A 26,127-nucleotide genomic window follows, 5' to 3' on the forward strand; every position below is an offset into this window, starting at 1 on the left:
ATTGTACTTAATGCTGTGCAGTTTCAGCTGGGATTTTACAGCAAAAGACCATATTCATGAACCAAAGGCAGTGAGCGGATACACACATTAATAATAACATGCCCAATTTTCTATGGCAAATAGCACATAGAGGCACACAGATAACAAATCTCATGGGATCAGGAGAAATATGTTGTACGTCCCAGTTGGAGGAAAAATAACGTTACCACCTGGTCAGGTGTAAATAACACTAAATCAGGAATCAAGAGCTAAAGTTTAGTTTTTGTCTTGCCATTGCTTACTTTTCCTTTTCTCTAGAAAATAGAGATGGCCCTAATAAAATTTCAGCATAATACTACCAATTTTTAAAAATTATTATAACAGTACACATGACTCCTAAATAAAAATAACTCTAGACTTGCACAGTCTATCCTTCAGATTTCTCTGATGCAGTCATTTCATATAAGATCAGTGGCTGGGATAGTTCTCATGCCAGCCCTGCCCAGCTTTCCGGCTGGACAGAGTCATTCCTTTGATGTGTTATGCCTTTCTTTCTTTTGCAGATGAGGGTCAGCTCTATGCCTTTGGATCTGATTATTATGGCTGCATGGGGGTGGACAAGGTTGCTGGGCCCGAAGTACTAGAACCCATGCAGCTGAACTTCTTCCTGAACAATCCAGTGGAGCAGGTCTCCTGTGGAGATAATCATGTGGTGGTTTTGACACGAAACAAAGAAGTCTATTCTTGGGGCTGTGGTGAATATGGTAGGTATAGATTTGTCTCTGTCCACTTATTCCCAGGAGCCAACTTGACTTCAAGCTTGTATGCATCTAAACACATGTAGCCTATACTTGAGAAGTGTTGATTTGGTGGAAGAGAATGCCGTAGAATATTTTCATTGGGAAGAAGACCCTCATTTTCATTGTTTTCTTTCTTATGTATGTCTCAGGACGACTGGGTTTGGATTCAGAAGAGGATTATTATACACCACAAAAGGTAAACTCAGAAGCAGCTTCTTCCTAGAGCCTGTGTAGAGGACACACAGACTCCAGTAATAATACAGACTCCTCTTTCTCCGAATCCTCATGTCAAGGTGTTTATTTCTGAAATATTTTCTCTCTGGGAGACTGACAACCCAGAATTCCTGAGTTAGCACTATGTGATCTTGTCATCTGACTAAATCATAAAAAGCTGAGAAAGAGGATATGGCCACTTTGGACACTGTGGAGTCACATCTTACTCAGGAATGGCAGCTAAAATCAGCAAGTACAGTGAACCCAGAAAATTCCTTGGGAAGATACTGGAAAGCAGTATATTGTTTCTTAACCCAACACAGCCATCCCCCCCTCCCCATTTCCACATTTGGACACCAGATGAAATATGTGTTTGTATTGAGGGGTCATGTTGTACGAAACATAATATCTAATTACTGTCTGCACTGTAGGAGCTAGCCCTGCAGGAGCTGGCCCAGGAGCTAAAAGCAGCTGCAGGAAGAACATGGTCCTCTCTCACACCCACCCTGGGTCACAGGCTTGCCTGCCCACTGGAAGGTTGACAGGAATCGACTGTACCATTCACTGTTAACAATGCTCATTAACATCTTAAAAATTAACTTCTATCACTTGTGGGACCATTCTCAGTGGATTTCATGGTTGTTTCTCTTCAAAAAGCCACAGTAGAAGCACTGAAGTTTGAGTTTTCAGGTTTCACAGACATCCATTCTATCCCCCTACCATTCTCCAGCTCTGTTTATTTAGTTATAGAGGGATGTGAGCAGTTGGAAGTCCTGGCTGCCTCCTCAGTACTCTGTCACCTCATTTATAATGTGACCAGACTAGGACCCTACAAGGCTACTGAGTTTCTTCTGTAACTGTCATGGGGCCTTCCATCTCAGAGAACAAAAATCAGCAATGGATCGAAGCTTCTCCTTTCCCAACATTTTCTGAGAAGTCTTTCTAAATAAGACCTATTGCTAAAACAAACTTCAACAGGACTGCTGAGCCAACCTGGAACAGCTGCCTTTTACTTAATTATAAAACTTGAGCTCCTTGTTAAAACAATAAGCTGCTGGGAAAATCTGAAGATGATAGAGCAGTCTTTACTGTGGTCAGTTCTGCCAGATGCAGGACATCACAAAATTTGAGGGTTTTTTCCTAGTACAAGTTACATTTGGGGGATTTTTTTTTTTTTTTCTGATTTTTTTTTTTCTTGCAGGTGGATGTTCCCAAGGCCTTGATTATTGTCGCAGTTCAGTGTGGCTGTGATGGGACTTTTCTGCTGACCCAGTCAGGTAAAGTGCTGGCCTGTGGACTCAATGAATTCAATAAGCTGGGTCTGAATCAGTGCATGTCTGGAATCATAAACCATGAAGTAAGTACCCTCTTTGGTGTCCTCACCACACTGTCAGAACTTCTCTTAGGCTGGAATTTCTTTGGGAATGCTTTTGGTTAGTGACCATGAAATTGTACATAAGAAAAAAGATTTCACAGACATTATTATGTTCAACAAAAGAAGCCAGCCATGAAAGAGTCCGTACTATATGATTCCAATTATATGGAGCTTAAGAACAGGCAAAATTAATTTATAGATACCAGAAGACAAAGTAGTGGTAACTTCTGGGTGGGGGGTATGGGTATAAAGAGAAGGGATCCTAGGATCATGGAAATGGTCTATATTTTGATCTGGGTGGTGGTTTTACATTTATATGCATACAAAAAATTTTTTCTTTTTTTAATTTTTTTTTCTAACGTTTATTTATTTTTGAGACAGAGACCAAGCATGAACAGGGGAGGGTCAGAGAGAGAGGGAGACACAGAATCTGAAACGGGCTCCAGGCTCTGAGCTGTCAGCACAGAGCCCGACATGGGGCTTGAACTCACGGACCGTGAGATCATGACCTGAGCCGAAGTCAGACGCTTAACCGACTGAGCCACCCAGGCGCCCCATACAGAAAAATTTTTCAAGCTGTACAATATTTTATAGTTTATTATGCCTCAACAAATAAATTGATTACAAAGAATCAAGTGACGGAACTCAGGTTCTACCTATCACTAAAATAGGTACAAGATAATTGACATGAAAAGAAACACATTTTCATGCATGATCTCCCTGGAGAGTTTTTTAGATTTATTGTTCCCAAATCACTGCTCTTGTACAGGCTTAGTAAATATAATTACTGTTCACTTCCTTCAAGGATGTTGTGAAATTCACATTAAGTCTCCTCTTTGTGTTAATATAATGAGTTTTTGTCATGTTCTAAAGAATCAAGAGAAGAAAGTTTCCTGACTCAGTGAAAGAGATAAGAATTTTTAAGTAATCTCTGCAGTATTGATTCTCAAATGGGAGAGTACAAATTTGGGACAAATCTGGGAAGGGTGTCTGCATAGTTTGAAAAGGCATATTCAAAATTACCATTACTTGATTTCAGTTTTATTATAACATTGGGTTTGTTGTGAAATTTTAAGCTTACATGAGAGGAATTTTTTAATACTAATCTAAAGGGAACGTGGGTTTTAACACATTGAGAACACTGCCTTGTAGATGCAATTAGATCACAGTAAACTGGTTGCATTCTGGGCTGGAGAGTCTTCAAGATTTTAATTCTTTGCCCTGCTTTTGTTAGATATACAGTGTTTATACCCAACATAAGTGTCCCTGGTTGTATCCTCATGTAGATACTTTCTGGGACGGAGAGTTAATGTTTTACATACTCTTAGATTAGGAATCTAAAATTTTTGTTGTCGGGAAGCCCTGCCTCATATACTGATTAAATTCTCTGATGACATATTGAGCTTATTCCGTTTTGTATTCTGTTGGAGATGAAAAGCTACCTGGCATCTTCTACTTAGTAACAAATTTGCTTGAAAGGCCTTTTGGTCACCATGACAACATTCTCAGCCTGCTACCCCTTCTTTTTTTACCTAACGAGTATTTGCTTTGTGTTTTATCTTGTTTCAGGCTTACCACGAAGTTCCCTACACAACCTCCTTTACCTTGGCCAAACAGCTGTCCTTTTATAAGATCCGTACAATTGCCCCAGGCAAGACTCACACAGCTGCTATTGATGGTGAGTTGGTTTACAACTTTTTACACAGGCCTCAGTAGCTCATGCTCTTTTATTCTGTCAAGTGTTAGTGCTTCTTCCTTTTTTTTTTTTTTTTTTTTTTTTTTTAAGATTTCATTTTTAATGGTCCCAGGTTTCGGCACCAAAAAAAAAAAAAAAAAAAAGATTTCATTTTTAAGTCATCTCCGCACCCAACACAGGGCTCAAACCCACAACCCTGAGACCAAGAGTCGAATGCTCTACTGACTGAGCCAGCCAGGCAGCCCTAGTAGTAGCCCTTCTTAACAACATATACATTCTCCTGTTTTCCCCCTGGCATCCAGTATTATCTCATTAACAAATCAGGAATTCAAGTAAATTTGTTTTAATAATCATTATAAATGCGCAGTCAGTACATCTCTTAATGACAGTGCCATGCCAATAATTCCAGAAAATGACTGCCTTTAAATTAGTACCATCTGTCCATTTACTAAGGTAGTACCCCTTTTCACATTTAAAATACAATATTAGAAAATACGATATTGAGTAACTTTCAGAGTCTAATTAGTTTTAGATACCCTAGCTGCCATAGATGCAAGGTTGTGTGGCAAGCTTTATATTCGTATACTCTCAACAACCAGAAGCTAGTCCGTGGAACTCTGCTCTGGCCGTGTTTTCCCTTGTACTCCATGCCCCATGTGTGCCTGGTTGTTTTTCTCTTTTAGAACGAGGCCGGCTGCTGACCTTTGGCTGCAATAAGTGTGGACAGCTGGGCGTTGGGAATTACAAGAAGCGTCTAGGAATCAACCTGCTGGGAGGACCCCTAGGTGGGAAGCAAGTGGTCAGGGTCTCCTGCGGTGATGAGTTTACCATTGCTGCCACCGATGGTGAGTGAGTCTGGACACGTCATTTCAAGCTTTCTGGATGGATGGCTATATTTTAAGGTTTGGCTGGGAAAGAGGTAGACTGGTTATATAGCTGGATCATACGTTCAGTTGGTATCTAATTGTTACGCTCATAGAGCTTCATTAATTTTTTGTGTGTTCAACATAGTGATTGTTTAAAAAAAATAGTTATCTAAATAATGGCCAAGTTAATATTCTAAGTCCCTGCTTTTTTTTACTTTTTTGGTTAAATGTTTTAAGAATTACTAAATCTTTTTTTTTTTTTAAGTTTATTTATTTATTTCGAGAGTGAGGGCATGCGAACAGGGGAGAGGCAGAGAGAGGAGAGAATCCCAAGGAGGCTCTGCACTACATTGTGGGGCCCACAGCAGGCTCGAACCCACAAACTGTGAGATCATGACCTGAACCAAAATCAAGAGTTGGACATTTAACTGACTAAGCCAGCCACCCAGGCACCCCAAAAATTATTAAATACTTCTGTGTAAATTTTTTTTAATTTAACATTTTTTATTTGTTTTTGAGAGCCAGAGAGAGAGCATGAGCAGGGGTGGGGGAGAGAAAGAGGGAGACACAGAATCCGAAGCAGGCTCCAGGCTCTGAGCTGTCAGCACAGAGCCTGATGTGGGGCTCAAACTCACAAACCGTGAGATCACGACCTGAGCTGAAGTCAGACTCTTAACTGACTGCGTCACCCAGGCACCCCTAAACACTTCTATGTATACCTGGCCCAGGACTACGTTGGTTTCAATAAATGTTGGGTGAAGTGGCTGGAGAGGAGAACGACATAATCTAATCTTGCTCCTTGGCTGCTGTCAGCCACACTGCAGTGATGTCCTCAGGGACTGGTAAGGATTGAAGGGCTGAATACTATGTGTCTCTCAGCTTCCATTGGAATTGGAATTGGAATTGGTCTAATTGAACTTTCTTCTCTCTTTCTTCACATTGCTCTCTCTGTGGCATTTTCTTGCCTCTTTTACTACTTTTCTCTCTTTGTTTTTTTTAAGTTTACTTTTTGATTTTGAGAGAGAGATATGAGAGGGGAGAGAGAGATGGAGAGAGAGAGAATCCCAAGCAGTCTCCACACTGTCAGCACAGAGCCTGATGCGGGGCTCAAACTCACAAACTGTGAGATTATGACCTGAGCCGAAGTCAAGAGTTGGATGCTTAACCAGCTGAGCCTCCGAAGCACCCCAACCTTTTTTTGAATTTTAGAGAGAGAGAAAGCAAGTGTATGTGTGAGCTGGGGAGAGGTGGGGGAGGAAGGGAGGAAAGGGGAGAGAGAGAGAGAGAATCTTTTTTTTTTTTAATTTTTTTTTTAATGTTTGTTTATTTTTGAGACAGAGGGAGATACAGCGTGAGTGGGGGAGGGGCAGAGAGAGAGGGAGACACAGAATCCGAAGCAGGCTCCAGGCTCTGAGCTGTCAGCACAGAGCCTGATGCGGGGCTCGAACCCACAAACCGTGAGATCATGACCTGAGCCGAAGTTGGACACTTAACCAATTGAGCCACCCAGGCGCCCCGAGAGAGGGAGAATCTTAAGCAGGATCCACGCTCATTGCAGAGCCCAATTCAGGGCTCAAACTCACGAACTATGACCTGAACCGAAATCAAGAGTTGGACGCTTAACCAACTGAGCCACCCGGGCAACTCACCCACTTCTCTTCTTTACTGCCAGTTCTGCTAGTCCTTATCCCCTCCCTCTTCCACATTCTTTCTTTGTTCTCTCTCTCTTTTTCCTGTATCACCTTCTGGACTAATTGTAGCCACTCTTTCTTGTGACTGGGGGAACAACAAATCACATTTTATCATCTTGTCTTTTGACTCATTTCAGCTTTTTTTGTTGCTCATGATCTAAGATGCCTTTGTTTTCTTTTGGTCTGTGCCTGTTGTGTACACATGAGGGATCCAAGGACGGTGTCAGATAAGTGATGTGTTGCCATATTTAAGTGAAGCAGCTTTCAGAGGGGCACGGTAATGTTCCCTGCTTGTCCCCAAATGAGGGATATTAGGGAGCAAACTGGTTAGGTCAGGTCAGGCTAGATAAATGGAAATGTTACCTAGAAAGAGTGAGGATGTCGCTGAGGATTAAATTTAGTGTTGCAAGTCTACCAGCACTTCCTGACAGGGCCTCAGGGAAGTAATGTCTCCTCAGTAGATCTGTGTACTTCACAAGGTAAACTTCAGAATGAGGAGTGTAGAATTGGATTCCATGGTTGGGCGTATTACCTCCCAGTATTCCTCTACTTTTCCGGACTGTTCTCTATTGCCTCATTCACACAGCCAACATAAATTGAGTGCCTACTATGTTCCAGGTCCTCTTTAGGCTTTGGCAATATAAAAGTGAGTCTCAGAAAGCCCCTATCCTTAAGGAGCTCACAGTCTAAGTAGGGTAGGGGAGACACATAAAAAACAGACTCGTACAGGCTGATAGATCAGGTGCCATTGATGGCAGTATCTGACCCCTCTAAGTCCTAGAATGCCCGGAACTGCTCAATCCTTCTATCTCTCCTCTGTCCCCCTTCACTCCCTAAGCGAGCTTATTACCTTAAGTTCCCTGTATCCACTGACAGTTTTATATCGTCACCACCCTTGAACTCCAGGCTCGGTTATTCATCAGCCCCTGGACTTAGATGTCTAAAGATATGGTGGCTTTAGAGCCCAGTTTTCCCAGGTCAGTCCTCATTCATCCCTATTGTCCAGGTTTAATCATTAATAGTACCCCCTTTTCATTAAAAAATGCTCTGATTTGGATAAGAAGCTACATGCATCTCAGATAAACGTATTATAGTCAAAATCAAACTTTCGATTTTCTGCCCAGATCTGTTCCTCCTATAGCCTTCCTGTCTCACGAAATGGCAGCTTCATCCTATTCCCCACATCCCATTCATCAGCAAGTCCTATCGATTATCTTCACAATATATCCAACCACTTCCCACCATCTTCATTACTACAACTGGTCTCCCTGCTCACCCTTGGTCCCTTGCAATTGATTCTTCTCATAGTAGCCTGATGAATCCTTTAAATACCTATTAGTACACTCAGAACTTCTAATGGATTCCTATCTCAATCAGTAAAAACTAAAGCCATTATAGTGGCCTGCATGGCCCTATATGACCAGGACTCCAGCTACCTCCTGACCTCTTTACTGACCACTGTCCCCCCCGCTTATTTTGCTCTAGCTGCAGGGGCCTTCTTACTCTTTGTTCGTGATGCTCCCGTTATTCACATAGGACCTTTGCACTTGCTGTTTTCTCTGCCAGGGAAGCTCTTCCCCTACATATCCACATAGCCCTCTCTCACTTCAATCAGGTCTCTGCTGAAGTATGGACAAGTACTTCTCTGACTACCCTATCTGAAATAATGCTACCCCATTATTAGTCTTTATTTCCACTTTTCTTTGCCATGTATCTTCTTTCATAACACTTATGACTACCAGAAGTATTTGATACTTATTGACTGTTCAGTCTCCTCTGACTAGAATGTCAGTTCCACAAGGGTAGTCGAGTTTGTTTTATTCACTGCTGTATTCCCACACCTCCAGCAGTGCATGTCATGAAATCAATGCCCAATAAACAGTTGAATGACCAAAAAAGGTTGTTGAATGAGTGGATGGATGGGTGGATGGATGGATGGGTGGATAGATGGATGGCAGGCAATACATAGACACGTCATTTTTTCCAGGTTGGCATCAGGAATTGTTTAGGGGAATAAACAGCTTTCCCTTGTTTTGTTCATAGTGGGAAATCTTTCTAACTCTCGGGCATAAAGATGGGGAACCCAAAGAGTAGGGAAGTCACTTTTCTGTTAAACTATCTGCTGTTTAATTTTTTTCCCTAGATAATCACATTTTTGCCTGGGGCAATGGTGGTAATGGTCGCCTGGCAATGACCCCCACAGAGAGACCACATGGCTCTGACATCTGCACCTCATGGCCTCGGCCTATTTTTGGATCTCTGCATCACGTCCCAGACCTATCTTGCCGTGGCTGGCACACCATTCTCATTGTTGGTAAGTGTCTCATATGTGTGGGTTGGGATGGATTTGACAGAGGGTAGACCCACACTGAAGGTACTGATGGTCACATTCTTAGAAACAGAAGTGTTTCTAAGAAAAGAGGCTGTTCCTTTAAGTCTTATAACAGTGACGCCATGCCTTGTGATGGGGACAGAACGCTGTTATTTCCTGACATTTGTCATTTCCAACCTTCTGACTTTTTTAACATGATAACTTTGGGCTCTTCCTCTGCCATAGAATCGTTATCTCTAGTTGTCCACTGATTAATTTGTTGCCTGTGTTCATGCTTTTGAGAAAAACATTCAGTATACCTTTAAAAGGAAATTAAATCAATTGTTTTCTGCATAAGGATTACTCTGTTAGGAACTAAATTATAAAAGCCTGTATGAGGGTTTCCAAGTCCATTCTATTAGATCAGTGGTTCACAACCTTGGCTGCACATTAGAATCCCCCAAGGAGCTTTGGGAAATCCCATTGTCCTGACCAATTGAATCAGAATCTCTGGGGTGGGTCCTAGGTTGCTACTGTTTAAAGCTTCTCAGGTAATTCCAAAGAGCAGTTAAGAAGAATTGCTACTTTACATAGTGGATACAGTTAGGGTAGCTAGTGGTGCTTTAATATCTAGAACAGTAAGTATTTATAAAGTTATCTGGAGTGAGAGATAGCTGTTATCTCGAATATTATTTCCCTAGTCTAGTCTTCTCACTTTTCTTGCCTATAGCTGTTTCTGATGCTTACCTACTGAATATTTTTCCTCAGAGAAAGTATTGAATTCTAAGACCATCCGTTCCAATAGCAGTGGCTTATCCATTGGAACTGGTAAGTAGCAGTGTCTCAGGTACCAGTGGTTTTTCTGAGCTATGGGTCTTTGGGTTAGATTCCATGCAGTCTCCAAAAAAAGGAAATAGGAAATATCTTTGGGAAATGAGGAATACGATGATCAAGAGGGAGGATCATATTTTGGGTGTATTTCACAATAAGTTATGACTTTTATTACATTGTGGTCAGAGGGAGAGTACATCTTTGCCAACCAAGCATATGGAAGTAATTAAGTGGCTTGCCCAACATTGTAATGTGGCTTATGTATTGTTTCTTTCCTTACCATGCTAGGGGCTATGGTTCTATCTACTCTTTGCTTCCACCGTATTCCCAGGGTTATTCCCGTCTATAGAAATAGTTCTTCCAAACAGGCCCTCAGAATTAAAAGTTGGCTAAACTTTCAAAGCAGTTAGGAGAATCAGCCCAAAGCTCTCTGATAGCTTTCCTCTGGCTGCTTTTTGCATGGTTCTCTGTTATTTAGGACTATGCCAGGAAATTAAATCTGTGTTCCTTTTTGGTTTTCCACTTGCTCTAAAGTACCTGTACTCTTTGATGTCTCGGAACTTGGATTCTGATAGTTTGTAGAATCAACACAGATAAAGACCCAGAATAAAAGCAAATTAATCCAAGAAAAAGAAAGTTGAAAGTCTGATCTAGACTTGTTGAACTCTAGTTTACACACACACACACACACACACACACCATACCTTTTATTAGTTTCTTTTAGTAATCTATTGCTCAGCATTTATTTGTGCATATTAATATCTGTCACAAATGATAAAATATCTTTTTGCTAATCACAGCTGTTCTCTTACAGCGTTGTTTTGCTGGAACAGTATTTAATGGAAAAAATAAGATTAAAAGCACATATCAATTAGCTGGAAAATGTAAACTCTATAAGGGCAGGGATTTTGGGGGTTTTTTATTCATTAGTTTTATCCACATCACCTAGAAGAGTGCCCAGCAAATGGTGAATGTTCAATAAATACTTTTTGGTTGGATGGGTTCTAACCATCCAGTGGAATACTGTACGAAAGTAGAAATGAACATCTACAGATAGGTCTATAATGTGAAATGTAAAAAGGAAGTTGCAGCAGACTATGTGCCTTTTTATCAAGTTGAAAAACAAGCCAGATTTATATATTGCTTAAGGATATATAAGTATGTGATTGATTTTTTTTTTTTTTTAAGAAGAAATGATAGAAGTGCCTGGATGGCTCAGTCGGTTCAGTATCTAGACTCTTTTTTTTTTTTAAGTCAAAAATTTTTATTTAAGAATTTTAACCTGTGATTCCTTCCTCTCCCAGTCACTGTGGTTCCCTCTGGGTCAGAATCACAATCTTCAAAATAGCCCTTTTAGAAAGAGCTTTTGTTCAGTCCACAGTTGGCACCGTTAGTACAGAGTTCTTTCCGTTGGGCTTCTTTAATCTCCACTTGAATATGGATATGCTTCAAGAATTCCCCACCTGTAATCTTTGGGATCCAGTTTTTTTACTTTGGGTCATGTTTAAGGTCAGAATAGATGGGTCTACCTGGTTCTCAATTTCAAACACCCTCTAAACGTGAATGAGTTCAAATCCCATTCACCCCTAAACTAGCACAGCCTAGAACTGTACAGATTCTTGGGATATTCCAATACATAAGATTTAAAAAATTTGACCGTTAGGGTCTTTCAGTGTTTTAGCAGATAAATGTCTTGTAGTTCTTTCCCACAGATCTAACACATAGCTCTGTGAATAAAGGAAACCACACATACACTCTATGAGGTGTTTCCAGTGGAGTGTCCGACTCCTGATTTTGGCTCAGGTCATGACTTCAGGGATCATGAAGGGGATCATGACTTCAGGGGTCATGACTTGTAGGATCGAGCCCCACGTTGGGCTCTGTGCTGACCATGCAGAGTCTATTTAGGATTCTCTCTCTCTGTCTCTGCCCCTCCCTTGTTCACACGTACGGGCGCTCGCTCGCTCTCAAAATAAACTTTAAAAACTATATAAAGAAATGACAAATACAGAATTAATCAGTAGTTACATGTAGGTAGGAGGCCAGAGAAAGAGAAGGAATTCACAAGACAGATATGATACAGGTAATGTTTTAGTTCAGCACTGTCCCATAAATCGTTCTGCAACAGTGGAAATGTTCTATATGTTTGCTGTCCAGCACTTGAAAAGTGGCTACCGTGACTGAGGAACTGAACTTTTTATTTAAATTTAAATAGCCATATATGGCTAGTGACTACCGTATTGGAAAGTACAGTTCTAGTTCTTCAAGTGGTAGATTCACGTTTTTGTTTTGTTAGGCGTCAAAACTTACACGTGTGTTAAAATAGTCTTTTGTAGGGGCGCCTGGGTGGCGCAGTCGGTTAAGCGTCCGACTTCAGCCAGGTCACGATCTCGCGGTCCGTGAGTTCGAGCCCCGCGTCGGGCTCTGGGCTGATGGCTCAGAGCCTGGAGCCTGTTTCTGATTCTGTGTCTCCCTCTCTCTCTGCCCCTCCCCGTTCATGCTGTGTCTCTCTCTGTCCCAAAAATAAATAAAACGTTGGAAAAAAAAAAAAATAGTCTTTTGTAGATTTCAAATGTAACGTTATTTTCAAAAGCCATTTAAAACAAGCTTCGGAGCTTTTGTTGGCATCTCCAGGTCTGCTGCTTCGGTAGGATCACAGTGTGACACAGTCTGCAAGCCACTATAGCTGGTGATCATGAACAGTCCTTTACGTTTAACTTTGGAATATACCATGCACTTACTTTTTTAGCTTTAGCAAATACATCTTTTTGGCCCATATTAAAATTTCATTCCATTTTTTGACCACACGTCAGCTAGTCTTCATTAAGATAACTTGGAATGTGCTGCATGATATGAAAAAACCAGCCATAATATTTTAAAAATTCTTACAAATCGTTATCAAAAGAACTTAATGAATTTAATGGTTGAAGACTTCTCCAGAAAGGAAGTTAGTGGTGAGTTTATTTGGCCATTTTAAGAGTTGTTTGGCTCAAATGTGAAAGTGCTTTGTATTTATACGAAACCTTGACAAGCCTTGGTGGAGAATGCTAGAGCCTGGATGTATCTATTAAAGCACGGGTGGTAGATTCAATGAGCTGTGGTTGGGGCGGCTGTTCAGTAGTGCTTTAGAACATTGATAATCTGCTATGGACATAGAAATGAGTAAGTTTGGGATGTAGAAGTCAATTATCATTATAAAGACGCTGATATTCAATATCTTGTATAAAAACTACAAATTTAGTCCCAAATATCTTGACACTGTTGCTACTACTTCATGCGACTCTAGGAAGCTCTCCAGGGGTCAGGGGGGCTGTGAGATCGTAAATCTTTCTTGCTGCCTAGCAAGGCTCTCTCTTTCTGTGCTGTGTATCTGTCAGTGGTTCAGAGTGCTAGCCCAGGAGGCGGCGGCGGTGGGGGAGAAGAGGAGGACAGTCAGCGGGAATCTGAAACTCCTGATCCAAGCGGAGGCTTCCGAGGAACAATGGAAGCAGACCGAGGAATGGAAGGTTTAGTCAGTCCCACGGAGGCCATGGGGATCATTAGTGGGGCCAGCAGCTCCTGCCCTGGCTGGCTTCGAAAGGTAATTCCTTTGGCAGAGGTATCTTCGATAAAATAGCAGACCCTTTACAGGAACTAGAAAGGAGCCGTCAGAATCTCTCCGTGTCCCATGCCCTGTTCAAGCGTTTTGCAGTAGGCATCGAGGTTTCTGACTTCCACCTGGAACGAAACTACCAAACCTCTAATTCTTTTTTCTTCCTGACAAGAAGAGATACAAAATGTTCTCATACCGGTATTAAATGAATTTAAATTAATAAAATCTTCCTTGAAGTAGTCTTTGTAATGCATGTGTGCAGATTAAGCTTAGAGATTTTGTACTGTGGTTTGTAGAAGTGGACTATTGGGGCAGTTGGAATGTTTTACAATAGAGAGGTTATGAATGTTGAAGTGCGGATAGTAAAAATGTTGGAGTATATTTAGATGGAAAGTTGGCTACAACATGTGGCTGGGCAGAAAAAGATGGAATACCTGTGCAGCAGTATCCCGTTCTCTTAGAAAATATGTAATGCGTAGAAGAGTATCTGCTATAAAGACTGAACACAGTATTGCTCATTTTAACAGTGCTTATTTATGAGTGATGGAATTGCTGGTCTTTTTGCCCATCTGGATTTTGTCATTTTCTGTATTTTGTCAAACTACATTGTAGTTTGTGAAATTTATATTTTTAAGTAAAAAAAAAATCTGGAGATTTAGTTTCCCGCGTAAGATGACGAAACTTGATAGCCAGTTAGGAGTATGAATGCAAGAGGCAGTACACTGTTGTACCTAACGTTTCAGCCTGGGCATTGGCCTCACTGCTATCACCTTCAAGCTTCCCAGCTCGAACAGACTGTGTAGAATAAGTGTGTCAAGGAGATATGCCACACACTCCAAACCATGTTCTTGAATTTGAGTTTGAATTCAAATCACTGTTACTCCTCTGAGGAAGGGATGTCCTATTGACAGGCCCGGTGAGCTGAGTTGTACTCACAACTGTCATGCCCCACTAGGGGGTGCTGATGTCACAGCAGAGTGAAAGCTATAGCAAGATGGGAATTTGGGAGAAAGAAAATAGATGGCTCAAACAGAACTGATGAGATTCTTTGTCTTATACATAGGAGCTGGAAAATGCAGAATTCATCCCCATGCCTGACAGCCCATCTCCCCTAAGTACAGCTTTTTCAGAGTCTGAGAAAGACACCCTGCCCTATGAAGAGCTGCAAGGACTCAAAGTGGCCTCTGAAGCTCCTTCGGAACACAAGCCCCCAGTAGGAGCCTGGGTAACTGAACTTTTTGCCTTTGAGTCACAACTAGGTAACCAGAGAGCTCTCTCCACTTCTCCTGGCCTGTCTCCTCCAGCTTCCTCAGTCTCCCACTGCCCTGAATCAACTCATTATACTGTCTACTCGGCAGTGCTTAAAGCGTCTGCCCTAGGCTTACCTGAGTTGCCTTGGAGAAGCATTGATCCTTTCACATTCCTGATGCACTAACAGTTCTCCACACCAGAGGACTTTCTTTTCTCTTTGCCTCAGAAGTACCAAAATTAAAGTTCCAAAATTCAAATCCACTTTTTCTTGACACTGCTAGTGTAGGTTGGGGGCTCTAAATATGAGTAAGAAATAATGCTTGTAGTCTCGTGAGGGAGCCACACACGTGTGCCTAACCTTGGTAGAAATCAAATTGTGGTAAGTACCTCAAATGTAAACCAGGGGTCACCAAGCTTTTTCTATAAAGGGCCACGTAGTCACTATTTTAGGCTTATGGACCATGCAGTCCCTTTTGCAACTAGTCAACGCTGTAGCATAAAAGCAGCTGTAGATGATACATAATGAATGAGCATGACTGTGTTCCAATAAGACTTCATTTACAAAAACAGGCAATAGGCCGGATTTGGCTATCATTTGCTGACCCTTCCTATAAACGAAGTACAGTGGAAGAAAGGAGAGAAATCCAGACTAGAAAAGGTGTAATAAAACCTTTGAAACTTTAAGGTGAACATTTAAATTCCTCTATCAATTAACTTTCTTGAATTATTTTGGCAGTCCTATTTACTGAACACCTTTTAAATCTCTTCTAAAGTGTGATCCACTACATTTCATGAATATTGACCTGTTGGGTCACAGTGTTCTCACTGTGATCAGAAAGACTTGTTCCAAACCATATCCCCCACTTCAGCATTTTAAATGGGATGATAGCCATGCACTTTAAATTTAATTGCCAAGTTCTCCAAAACAGGTGATTGTTCTTTTTACCTTAGCATAATGGAGACTGAGGCACTGAGAGTTCTCTTGCTGTTATGTTAGAGCCAGGTGCTATTGTAATCCCAGCAGCTTTCTGTTTCTCTTGCATTTACTTTGTGTGTGTGTGTGTGGTTTATCTTATTACTTTTAAAGTAAGGTCCGATAGTATTTCGAGGAAGGTTGGATTGGGGAGTTGGGATAAGCACACAGAAGCCCCTGTGACCTGTTTCTTCTCTCCTTAGCCACCTCGGCTGAGTCCTGCAGAGACCTGTGCTGGGAAGGGAACGCCATTAACTCCTACCTGTGCCTGCAGCACTCTGCAGGGAGAGGTTGAGAGATTGCACGGGCTGGTGTTAAAGTGTCTGGCTGAACAACAGAAGCTACAGCAAGAAAACCTCCAGATTTTTACCCAACTACAGAAGCTGAACAAGAAATTAGAAGGAGGACAGCAGGTGAGAGCATTAAAGGAATAATTCAATTTCTAACTCTGTTTTGAAGAGTCACAGAAACAAAACACCCAAGAATTGAAATAGACCTTTTGCTTTGCAGAGACTTATCTTTTGATGATGTAACTTATGTAATTAATTTCAGCAGCCATGGGCCTTGTTCAGGCACCTCGGTTAGATCATTTTCATCACTTTGGTTTTTGTTATTGTATATTTTTCTTTTATTATTTTTTTTAATGCTTATTTATTTTGAGAGAGTGCGCGTGTGAGTGGGAGAGGGACAGAGAGAGAGGACAGAATCCCAAGAAGGCTCCGTGCTGACAGCACAAAGCCCGACTTGGGGCTCAGTCCCACGAACCATGAGATCATGAGCTGAAATCAAGAGTTGGGTGTTTAATTGACGGAGCCACCCAGGCACCCCTCTTTTACTTGTTACTATGAAAAACTTTATAAACATATAGTTCAGCGAATACTCATAATCCACCATCTAGATTGAACAATTGTTAACATGTTTCAAAAGTGTGTGTGTGTGTGTGTGTGTGCATTTAAAATATGTGGGGGTATATATCTGTGTGTATTTAAAATATATGTGGGTATATGTGTGTGTATATATTTTTTATTTTGCTAAACCATTTTCAAATAGATTATAAAAGTCATAACATAGCCCCTCTAAATACTTTCTTACACAAATCCAAAAATAAACACATTCATTCTCCCAGCTAACCACCAAACTACTATCACACTCAACACTGATATTCTCAATTTTCATCCAGTACCCAATTGATAGTCGAATTTTCCCAGTTTTCCCACAAAAATGTTCTCTATAACTTTTTTTTTTTTTATGAGTCCAGAATCCAGTCAAGGGCCCTACATTACATTATCACATTGTTATATCTCTTATTTTTTTTAATCTAGAATACGTCTTTCTACTACCATCACTTTTTTTTTCAATATATGAAGTTTATTGTCAAATTGGTTTCCTTTTTTTTTCAATATATGATTTTTTTTTTTTTCAGTATATGAACTTTTCTTTTTTAAATTTTCATGGCATCAATTTGTTGAAGAAACAGGGTCGGCTCTTTAACAAAATGTGCTACATTCTGGATTTGTCTTTTCTTCTTAGAACATTATTTAACTTGTTCTTTTGTCACCCTGTCATTTCTATAAACTAGAAGTTAGACTTACGACTTAATTAGGTTCATATTAAACATTTTTGATAAAAATAATTTCAATGCTGTTTGCATTGTTTATCAAGAGCCATAGCTCTTTTAGCCATTAGTTCTATTGAGAGTGAACCAGGACTGGGAAATAGGGTTCAACCCTTGGCTTTGCCATTTGTCAGTTTTGTGTGTCTGGACAAATTTGTTTCTGTGAGTCTTGGTTTCTCACCTAAAAAGGGCAAATAATACCATGTACTTTGTTATGGTTGTTTTGAGGATTAAATGAAATCTTGTCTATGAAAGGACTTTGGGAAGTAATATACTCGAGGCAAGCATGGGGTGATTGGCAGCCGTGGCAGGCAGGAGGATTGTTTGGCTTAGGGCTGTCTCACTTTTATTTATTGTTAATGTTTATTTATTTTTGAAAGAGAGAGGGCATACACGTGCATGCATGCGTGGTGGAGGGGCAGAGACAGGGAGACAGAGGATCCAAAGCGGGCTCCATGCTGACAGCAGCAAGCCGGGTATGGGGCTCAAACCCACAAACCACAAGATCATGACCTGAGCTGAAGTCAGACTTTTAACCGACTGAGCTACCCAGGCACCTCATGGTTGTCTCAGTTTTAAAACTTAGAGTTCTGCATTCCAGAAAATCCTACAGTCCTGGGCAAACAGTTGGTCACCCTGCCTGCAGCAAGTGTAAAGGTGTTGGCTTTATTTAAGGTAGCATTATTAAGGTATTATCTAAGGGTAGTATTACGAGCTTCTCACAAAACTGTGGCCACAGATCCTTAGAAGTCAACATTGAAAACCTAGTCCTGGACTGCGGTGACTGGTGGCAGTATTGTTAATGTGGAATTGTGTTTTGTTTGGACAGGAGGGGATGCATTCCAAAGGAACTCAGACAGCAAAGGAAGAGATGGAAATGGATCCAAAGCCTGACTTAGATTCAGATTCCTGGTGCCTCCTGGGAACAGACTCCTGTCGACCCAGCCTCTAGTCTCCTGAGCCCGTATGGCCTCCAGGAAACTGGGATCCAAAGAACTTCACAGCACACTTACTGAATGCAGAGAGCGCTTTCCTGGCTTTGTTCACTTGCAGACAAGGAGTGCAAGGCGGAGGCTCCAAAGCACTTTCCGTGTACACTTGGAGAGTGGCATTGCCTCTTAGATAGGATCTAGGAGTGGTTTTGTTTGGAGAATGGAAGGGCCCCATGGCCCTGGCTTTGTCCTCAGTGACTGCCATAGCAACAGCAGCTCTGTACCTCATCTGGTGATCCCACCTTTGAAGAGGAGACACAATGCTCACCTTAATTTTGCTGGTAGCAGCTTATATCCCATTTATCATTTCACCATTACTTGGAAGCTGCCTTGGGAATTCAACACCAGGCATTGCACCTCTGGGTGGAGGAGGGAAAAGTGTAAAACTTGAGTGGGCTGGAACCAGGTGGGGCCCATCCAGGGTCGTCTGGAGAGCGGCGAAGTGGTAAAACCCTCTCAGGAGCCCTGAGTCTGGGAAAATATGTCTGGTGGAGTCAATCTAGGCTTGTTTTCAGAAAGTTCAGTTACTTTGCGCAGCTAAATGCTTTAGGAGGAAAAGCGGGCTTAGATTGCTTTTCCTCTGAGGGTCGATTGAAATTTCTTCAGTGAGGAGTCAAGAAAGAAGGCTAGGTCCCTCCTCATCACACAGCTGGAGTTTCAGTCTGTGACCGATGCAGGTAGGATTTCCTAACTTTGGAAGATGCCTCTAAAAAGTGAGGTGCTTCATCGAGAATTGAGTCAGTGGGGCAATAGAACAGCCTTAAGAGAAAACCATGAGGGAGAGAGGGCCTCCTGTAGCTGCCTCTACTTGGTATCTTTAAGAAGGTCTAGAGTGCCTCTGCCTTCGTGGCTCTTAGGGTTCTAACCTTGACTTCAGCAGCCCCAACCACTCCCTTTCTGTATGTCTAGTCAGTATTTTCCCCTTTTGGTGTTTTATGAAGCCATATCAGTGAATCTGTATCATCTTTCCTACTTGAGTGGCCCAAAGCCAGCACCAAAACCTGGTAGTCCCTGAAGCCTAACAAAACAGGCAGAAGCCGCCAAGTGAAAGGAATTTGGCTGAGAGCTCCGTTCTAATCCCATAGTCATTATGTCCTTATGGACAGGAACGAACCAGCTTTCCCAAAGAGAGAAAGTGTCCTCAAAGCTTTTGATGGTTTTACTTAAGGATATGAGCTTTGGGTTTCCACCTAGCCTTATGCAATGTTCCGTTAGCGTTTGGGGTCATAGGGGCTGCCTTGATGAGTCTCACATCCTGCCTTCCTAGAAACAGCTAAATTAATTTGTGTTTCATTTTCCCCAAACCCCAAAAATGAATGTTTGATATCTCTATAATATTTTGGAAGGACCTGTGCAATGGAAATTTTGCTATTTCCCTAAAACTGGTGGCGTAAAGGCTCATGCTTGGGGAAGACCCCATGGCTGGGGATGGGCAACTCTGTTCAATGGGATCTTCTTTGGTTTGATGTTCCCATTGTTTTCTCAATTCTGGGAAGCCTAGTACAATGGTACTAACGTAATCACTGAAGCCTTTTCTTAAAATAAGGGAAGGGGCCAACCCCAGATTAAAGTTACAAGTTCTGGGGACTTGGGGGTTTGCTGTAAACCCTAACAATGGGTTTTGGTTCATCATGTAAATGCACCTTTGATTTTTTTAAGGGCTGACTGGCCTTTCACGTTCCTGTATCCCTCAGACTCACCGTCTCAGCAGGCCTGAGAGGCAGGCTCAGTTTGGGTGTTAATCCTGAGTATTGCTTCTGCTGTGGAACGGAGGAACAGGGGCACATTGCTGAGACAGGGATGAAAGTAAGCATCAGAGGGAGGGGGAGAGCCCTGCTCTTGTTCCAGAGGGGAGCCATTCTCTAGCAGGGGAACACTGGTCATTTTCTCTAGCATGTTCCCTTGGGAAGTCTAGTTTGCTGGTAATCTGGCTGAGAATCTGAGTTCTGTGCCTTAGAGACAATTTGCACTTTCCCAAATTGTGCCTGGGACAGCCGTATGATTTTTCCCACCAAATAGCTATGCAAGTAGAAACCAGTTCAAAGGTGGCAGCCATGCATTAGATAAAAAGTGAAAGGTTAGGCAGCAGAAATGCCTTTGAATGGTTTTTTTATAGCTAATTCTCTTCGAGTTTGTCCTGCCGTTCTTTCTGCAGCGCTAGGTGTTTTCAGTTTTCTAGTAGTATTGCTTTTGAGTTACAATATAACCTGAGTTACTCCGCTGCTCTGACATTGTTGCTGAAGAACTAGCTTATTGTTAGCCAGATGTTTGAAAGGTTGAGGGTGGAGTGGTTTGGCATTTCTGTTTTAAATAAACATTTAAACTCTCAATCAGTGCTATGCCTGCGCACGGACCTTAGTCACTGGGGATGAAACACCCAGATTCTAGGCCTTCATGAATCTTTGATTCCATGAGTCTTTATATAAATAAATAAATGACCTTGTAATAGAAACAACACAAGGGACATTTGCACAAATAATCTTTTGCTTTTTTCCAGTTTCTTTTTCTTATAGAATCGTTTCTGCTGCTACAACTTTTTTCCCCAAACTTCTCAAGTGCTTAAAATGCAGAAGGAAGGGAAAAAATGAGCCACTGAAAGAGGAAGGATCATTTCTTATACTTACCCCTCAGTCACAGTGGACTTTTTCAAGTGATAATGTGTGTCTATGTTTATAAAGCTGTTTTCCGTCAAAGAGGGTGAACTGTATTTGGTCTCCCTGGCATAGCCAAGTTATCACTTCTCTTGGCTGAGCATGTCATTAAAGTTTAAAGCAAAAGCAGCCTTAAACTCAAATTTCATTTGATTTGCCATATATTTGGAAACATTCATAAGAGAAAGAACAGCTCTGGAGCGAGGATGTATTATAAATAAATTCTTTCAGATGAGTATCCCTGGGCCTCCAAAGTAGTATTATTCATTAGTGTCAAGGCAGGCTGGGCTGTAGTCAGGACTACAAAACATGTTCCTTCCTGCCACAAAGCCAAAAATCATTTATTACTTCAATGATTAACTATGGAAATAAACATGCTGATCACTGAACCTCACAGAATCAGGAACATTAGAGAGAAAAACACTTTATCACATCTGCACTACCTCCTTTGTAGTTGGGAAGAACGAGAAGTTAATGACCAAAAGCAAATGTTGGCCACAAGGTACGAGGCTGCATTAAATACGCTGCTGTTAGGAAATACTCTCTCAGCACGTCTGCGTATACTTTTGTATGAAGTGAGTTTCACCATGAGATTTTCTCCCCATTGTTTATTAACCTTTCGAACTTTAAAATTTGTAACATTTGCATGTACTGAAGTTTCTTAGATAAAGTAGTATAACACATGGACATTAACAAGCAGCATTTATTTATCCACTATTATTCTCTGCTATCCAGGAATGGACTTAGATAGAAAAAGGGTTCTGACCTCTTCCCAAAGATAGATCAAGCTAAATTTAAAAGACTAATAGATATTCCTAATATAAGCAAGGCCTAAACATGTTGAGAGTGGAGGGAACACTAAGGTATCGACTATTTTATTTCTCTAGCAATGTAAGAATGAATAACTGCTTCCTGTGTCTAAAGACAGCACTTCTCACACATACATTTGTTCCCCCGGAGGACCCTGATCTGCGAACTTAATAACATCATTCAGGGATCCCAAACCCAAGTGCCTGTTGAGCCAGGCAGATAAGGCAAATAAGTGAAGCAGGCCAGGAGGGGCTGTGGTTATCTGAGTGGCCAGCCTGTCTGAAGGACATTCAGTGGTGCTATGCAGGGTTGCTGGCCTGGTGTTTCCAGAACTTCCAGCTTTTCAAGAGATTCTCCATATCCCAATTTTTATTTTTATTTATTTTTAATTTTTTTTTTTAACATTTATTTTTGAGAGAGAGAGAGACAGCACGAGCAGGGGAGGAGCAGAGAGAGGGAGACAGAATCTGAAGCTGGCTGTAGGCTCTGAGTTGTCAGCACAGAGCCCGACATGGGGCTTGAACCCACAAACCATGAGATCATGACCTAAGTCGTAGTTGGACACAGAACCGACTGAGTCACCCAGGTGCCCCTCCATATCCCAATTTTTAAATGTCAATCCAGTTTTAGTTCCGTACCAGCCAAATAAAACACATCTGTAGGACAAAGCAGTCCATAAGCTACCACTTTGTGGCCTTGGCCACAGCTCATTCTTGCCATCTATTGCTTTTACCATCAAGTGTGAAACTTACAATTTGTAACTCACTAGGCCTGCCTGGGAATGAATGTATATATCGGTTTAAATATCCACTGTGTGTGAGGGTTCTTCGAGTGGCCAACCTAAAGCTCCATTATGTGATCCCTCTTTGCAACAATTAGGAAGAACATAAAGCAATTTAATATGTACTGTTTTTTAAGTATATAAATTTTTTTCAGCTTCACAGCTAAAATTTTAAGTTCATATTTCATATTGATCTGATCTGTTAGCCCAATCAGCAGAAGCTGCAGAGGAAATGGAACAAGAGTGAGTGGCCATTTATTGTTTAGTAAAATATGGCTTTATTGTCTGCCTAGTCACATTGGCCCAGGTCAGGTTGGGTGTTTTTTTTCCAGTATTTTTTTTAATGTTTATTTATTTTTGAGAGACAGAGAGAGAGAGTGAGGTGGGGGGGGAGGGGCAGAGAGAGAGGGAGACAGAGAATCCAAAGCAGGCTCCAGGCTCTGAGCTGTCAGCACAGAGCCCGATGCGAGGCTCAAACTCACGGACCGTGAGATCATGACCCGAGCTGAAGTCGGACGCTTAACCGACTGAGCCACCCAGGCACCCCATTCTTTTTCTTTTCTTTTAAGTTTATTTATTTTTGAGAAAGTACGAGCGGAGAAGGGGCAGAGGGAGAGGCGGACAGAGGATCCGAAGCAGGCTCCAGGCTCTGAGCTGTCAGCACAGAGCCCGATGTGGGTCTTGAACCCGCAAACCGTGAGATCGTGACCTGAGCCAAAGTGGGATGCTCAACTGACTGTGCCACTGAGGCACCCCTCTAATATTTGAAACTAACAATTTGAGTGATGGTCTCAGGACCATAATCAGATCAGTTATTTCAGATCTGTCGTGCAATCTTCATCCTATCTGAACTGATACTACCCCTGACAGGCATTACCTTATCACTTCTCCCATTTGACCAATCTAGGACTTCCTCTTTTTATTATTTAATTTTAATCTCCAAACCCCATTTATTGAAGGTCTAATTATGAAGGTTACTTGCACTATGCACAATTCTGCACAGGGAAAATTAAAAAGATCTGGTATCTTTTTCATCTGTTTACTTGCTAAGATAGATGTTTACTGTGGTGTAATGGAGAGGGACGTGTGCCACGGGAATGTCTCAGCTTGCTTTGATGGTAGATTTTGTTCTCATTTTATTTTTAAATTTTTTTTTTCAACGTTTATTTATTTTTGGGACAGAGAGAGACAGAGCATGAATGGGGGAGGGGCAGAGAGAGAGAGAGACACAGAATCGGAAGCAGGCTCCAGGCTCTGAGCCATCCGCCCAGAGCCTGACGCGGGGCTCGAACTCAGACCGCGAGATCATGACCTGGCTGAAGTCGGACGCTTAACCGACTGCGCCACCCAGGCGCCCCAGATTTTGTTCTCATTTTAAAAAGCCATACAAGCAAACTGATTTCAAAGCAGAATGCTAGCAGTGGCTGAAACTGAAGTTTCTTCATTTTTTTTTTTTTTTGACATGAAATCCATTAGAAAAGAACAACTACTGAGACATACAGGGTGCTCCCCCCCACCCTTTACCCTGTAAAGCACATAAAGATGAGTTTCCCTTTAGTACACAGTAACCACAGGAGGATTTAGGATATACTGGCACCCTAACCTTACCGACTTGTATTAGCTTTTGGCAGGACCATGCATCAGGGAGGTCAAGGATAAATTTCCATTTGCCTTAACGGCAAAATCGTATTATCTTTCATAAGATACCACCTGGGTGATCATGATCCTCTGACCCAACTCAATGTAATGAACCAACTTCCTGCAAGAGAAGAGTTAACTGGAACCACAGACATACATGCAGAGGCAGCGGCAAGAAGGCAGAGCAAATGCAGGCACTTAACCAGCACACATCACGAGTCGGGCTTGCAAGAACAGAGCTTTAATGTAGCCCGCTCGCCTCTCGAGTGTCTTCAGCCATCCGTTCTTAGGGCAATAACAAGGCACTCCAGCCTGAGCTGGTAATTTAGTGGGAAGCTGAGGCTTCCTTTTGCCTCCTGCTGCTTAGCAAAGGGTCTCTCCTCACTGATTGAAGCTCTGCAGGCAGATGGGGGAGGTATAAAACTTTTAGTTCTGTTTTCCATCAAATTATTCTACTCCCATTTACTGCTGAAGAGAAGCAGAGCCTTCTGAATTATCAAGGAGGCTTTCACTGTTGTCCGCTCAACTGGGATGCTTCCTTGGAGGTGGAGGCCGGTTCTTGATGGTCTTACACTTGGGAATGTGCCGCTCAGCCACCTTGGGGGCAAAGTGGCGACTACAGTGAGGACACTGAATATAATCTGGATTTTCTGCAGGCAGGATAGGAGGCAAGTCTGAGGGGTTTCCACCTTTGGCAATTACCTGCTGGACTTCTCGAGCCTGACGGAGGGTACAGATGAAAGACTCATGCTTCTGTCTCCAGTTGCTCTTCCGAGGAGGTTCAGCCTGTAAGTAGGAGGAAGGCTGATCATTCAACTTGGAGTTTACCTCGTCTCCTGAGTCGTCATCAGAAAGACAGCAAGGAAATGTAAAGGGTGTCCACCCATAAGGTCAAAGAGAACAGGAAAGGGCAGCAGAGCTGACTTGCCAGAGGGGAGGCACTTAAGCTAAGGGCCTGCCAAGGAGGAGAGTACTGGGAGGCTCGGTGCTCACAAGAATGTGCATGGCAAGAATAAACTGGGTCCCGGGGCCCCTCTGCCATCTTGCACAACCAAGTTTCCATCACTTCCAGCACCCTCACAGGAGAACAGGGCTTTATTCTCTGGAGAAACTGAACCAGACAGGTTTCGGACTCAGGAAGTCCAGGCACAGTAGCGAACAGGGTTAATATTGAGACTGAGAATTGGGATTAAGTGCAAGTATACACGACAAATTATGGAACTGTCGGTCTGTTTCCCCCACTCTGCTCCCAGGATATCAAACACATTGGCACCCTTGTAGGAGACAAGAGTTCTCTGGATGCACCAAGCAGTTGAGAGAAAAGCCATTAGATGCTGACCCTGAGTGACCCCAATGCAAAGGTTCACTATTTGATAACCCTAATATGAACAAGCCTCACTTAAATATGAATGGACAGCCTAGGATCACCAGATATTTGAGTAAAGCTCTAACAGGAGAGAAACAAAAACAAGTACATGAACTCGTTCCTCCTCCCTCAGGAAACAGCAACAAAGCAGGTAAAAGAAAACTTACAACCAGAGAACCAGAAGGAACTATTATAAATTAAAACTATGATATGGGAATGCAAGCTGGTGCAGCCACTCTGGAAAACAGTATGGAGGTTCCTCAAAAAACTAAAAACAGAACTACCCTACGACCCAGCAATTGCACTGCTAGGCATTTATCCAGGGGATACAGGTGTGCTGTTTCGAAGGGACACATGCACCCCCATGTTTATAGCGGCACTATGAACAATAGTCAAAGTATGGAAAGAGCCCAAATGTCCATCGATGGATGAATGGATAAAGAAGATGTGATATATATATATACAATGGAGTATCACTTGGCAATCAAAAAGAATGAAATCTTGCCATTTGCAACTACGTGGATGGAACTGGAGGGTATTATGCTAAGTGAAATTAGTCAGATAAAGACAAAAATCATATGACTTCACTCATATGAGGACTTTAAGAGACAAAACAGATGAACATAAGGGAAGGGAAACAAAAATAATCTAAAAACAGGGAGGGAGACAAAACAGAAGAGACTCATAAATATGGAG

At 41.9% G+C, this 26,127-nt stretch overlaps 2 protein-coding genes and 1 pseudogene across 6 annotated transcripts in view; 1 reads left to right on the plus strand and 2 right to left on the minus strand.

The window, feature by feature from the left end:
- NEK9 (NIMA related kinase 9) overlaps nt 1-21,074 on the plus strand; it is a 39,699-nt gene extending 18,625 nt beyond the window's left edge. Inside the window, exons 12-22 of the mRNA XM_025918889.2 lie at nt 543-743; nt 929-975; nt 2,194-2,349; nt 3,937-4,045; nt 4,747-4,908; nt 8,764-8,934; nt 9,700-9,759; nt 13,140-13,342; nt 14,418-14,579; nt 15,782-15,991; nt 18,023-21,074. Of these exons, the coding sequence (XP_025774674.1) occupies nt 543-743; nt 929-975; nt 2,194-2,349; nt 3,937-4,045; nt 4,747-4,908; nt 8,764-8,934; nt 9,700-9,759; nt 13,140-13,342; nt 14,418-14,579; nt 15,782-15,991; nt 18,023-18,145 (1,604 nt within the window). The 3' untranslated portion in view covers nt 18,146-21,074. The remainder of the gene's footprint in view (nt 1-542; nt 744-928; nt 976-2,193; nt 2,350-3,936; nt 4,046-4,746; nt 4,909-8,763; nt 8,935-9,699; nt 9,760-13,139; nt 13,343-14,417; nt 14,580-15,781; nt 15,992-18,022) is intronic.
- Nucleotides 1-26,127, minus strand: part of ZC2HC1C (zinc finger C2HC-type containing 1C) — a 48,909-nt gene that overhangs the window by 16,941 nt on the left and 5,841 nt on the right. For 3 of the 5 annotated variants that reach the window (XM_025919904.2, XM_086709245.1, XM_086709244.1), the window contains one exon: nt 24,285-24,851. In XM_025919904.2, the coding sequence (XP_025775689.1) occupies nt 24,588-24,851 (264 nt within the window). In that variant the 3' untranslated portion in view covers nt 24,285-24,587. Of the gene's footprint in view, nt 1-24,284; nt 24,852-26,127 lie in introns of those variants that run through there. The other 2 variants (XM_086709246.1, XM_086709248.1) reach the window with 2 other exon arrangements.
- On the minus strand, nt 11,449-11,566 carry LOC112856717 (small nucleolar RNA SNORA18; annotated as a pseudogene).

The sequence above is a fragment of the Puma concolor genome, chromosome B3 (genome assembly GCF_028749965.1).
Source record: "Puma concolor isolate L17-30 chromosome B3, mPumCon1.1.hap2, whole genome shotgun sequence".
In the NCBI taxonomy this organism is placed as follows: domain Eukaryota; kingdom Metazoa; phylum Chordata; class Mammalia; order Carnivora; family Felidae; genus Puma; species Puma concolor.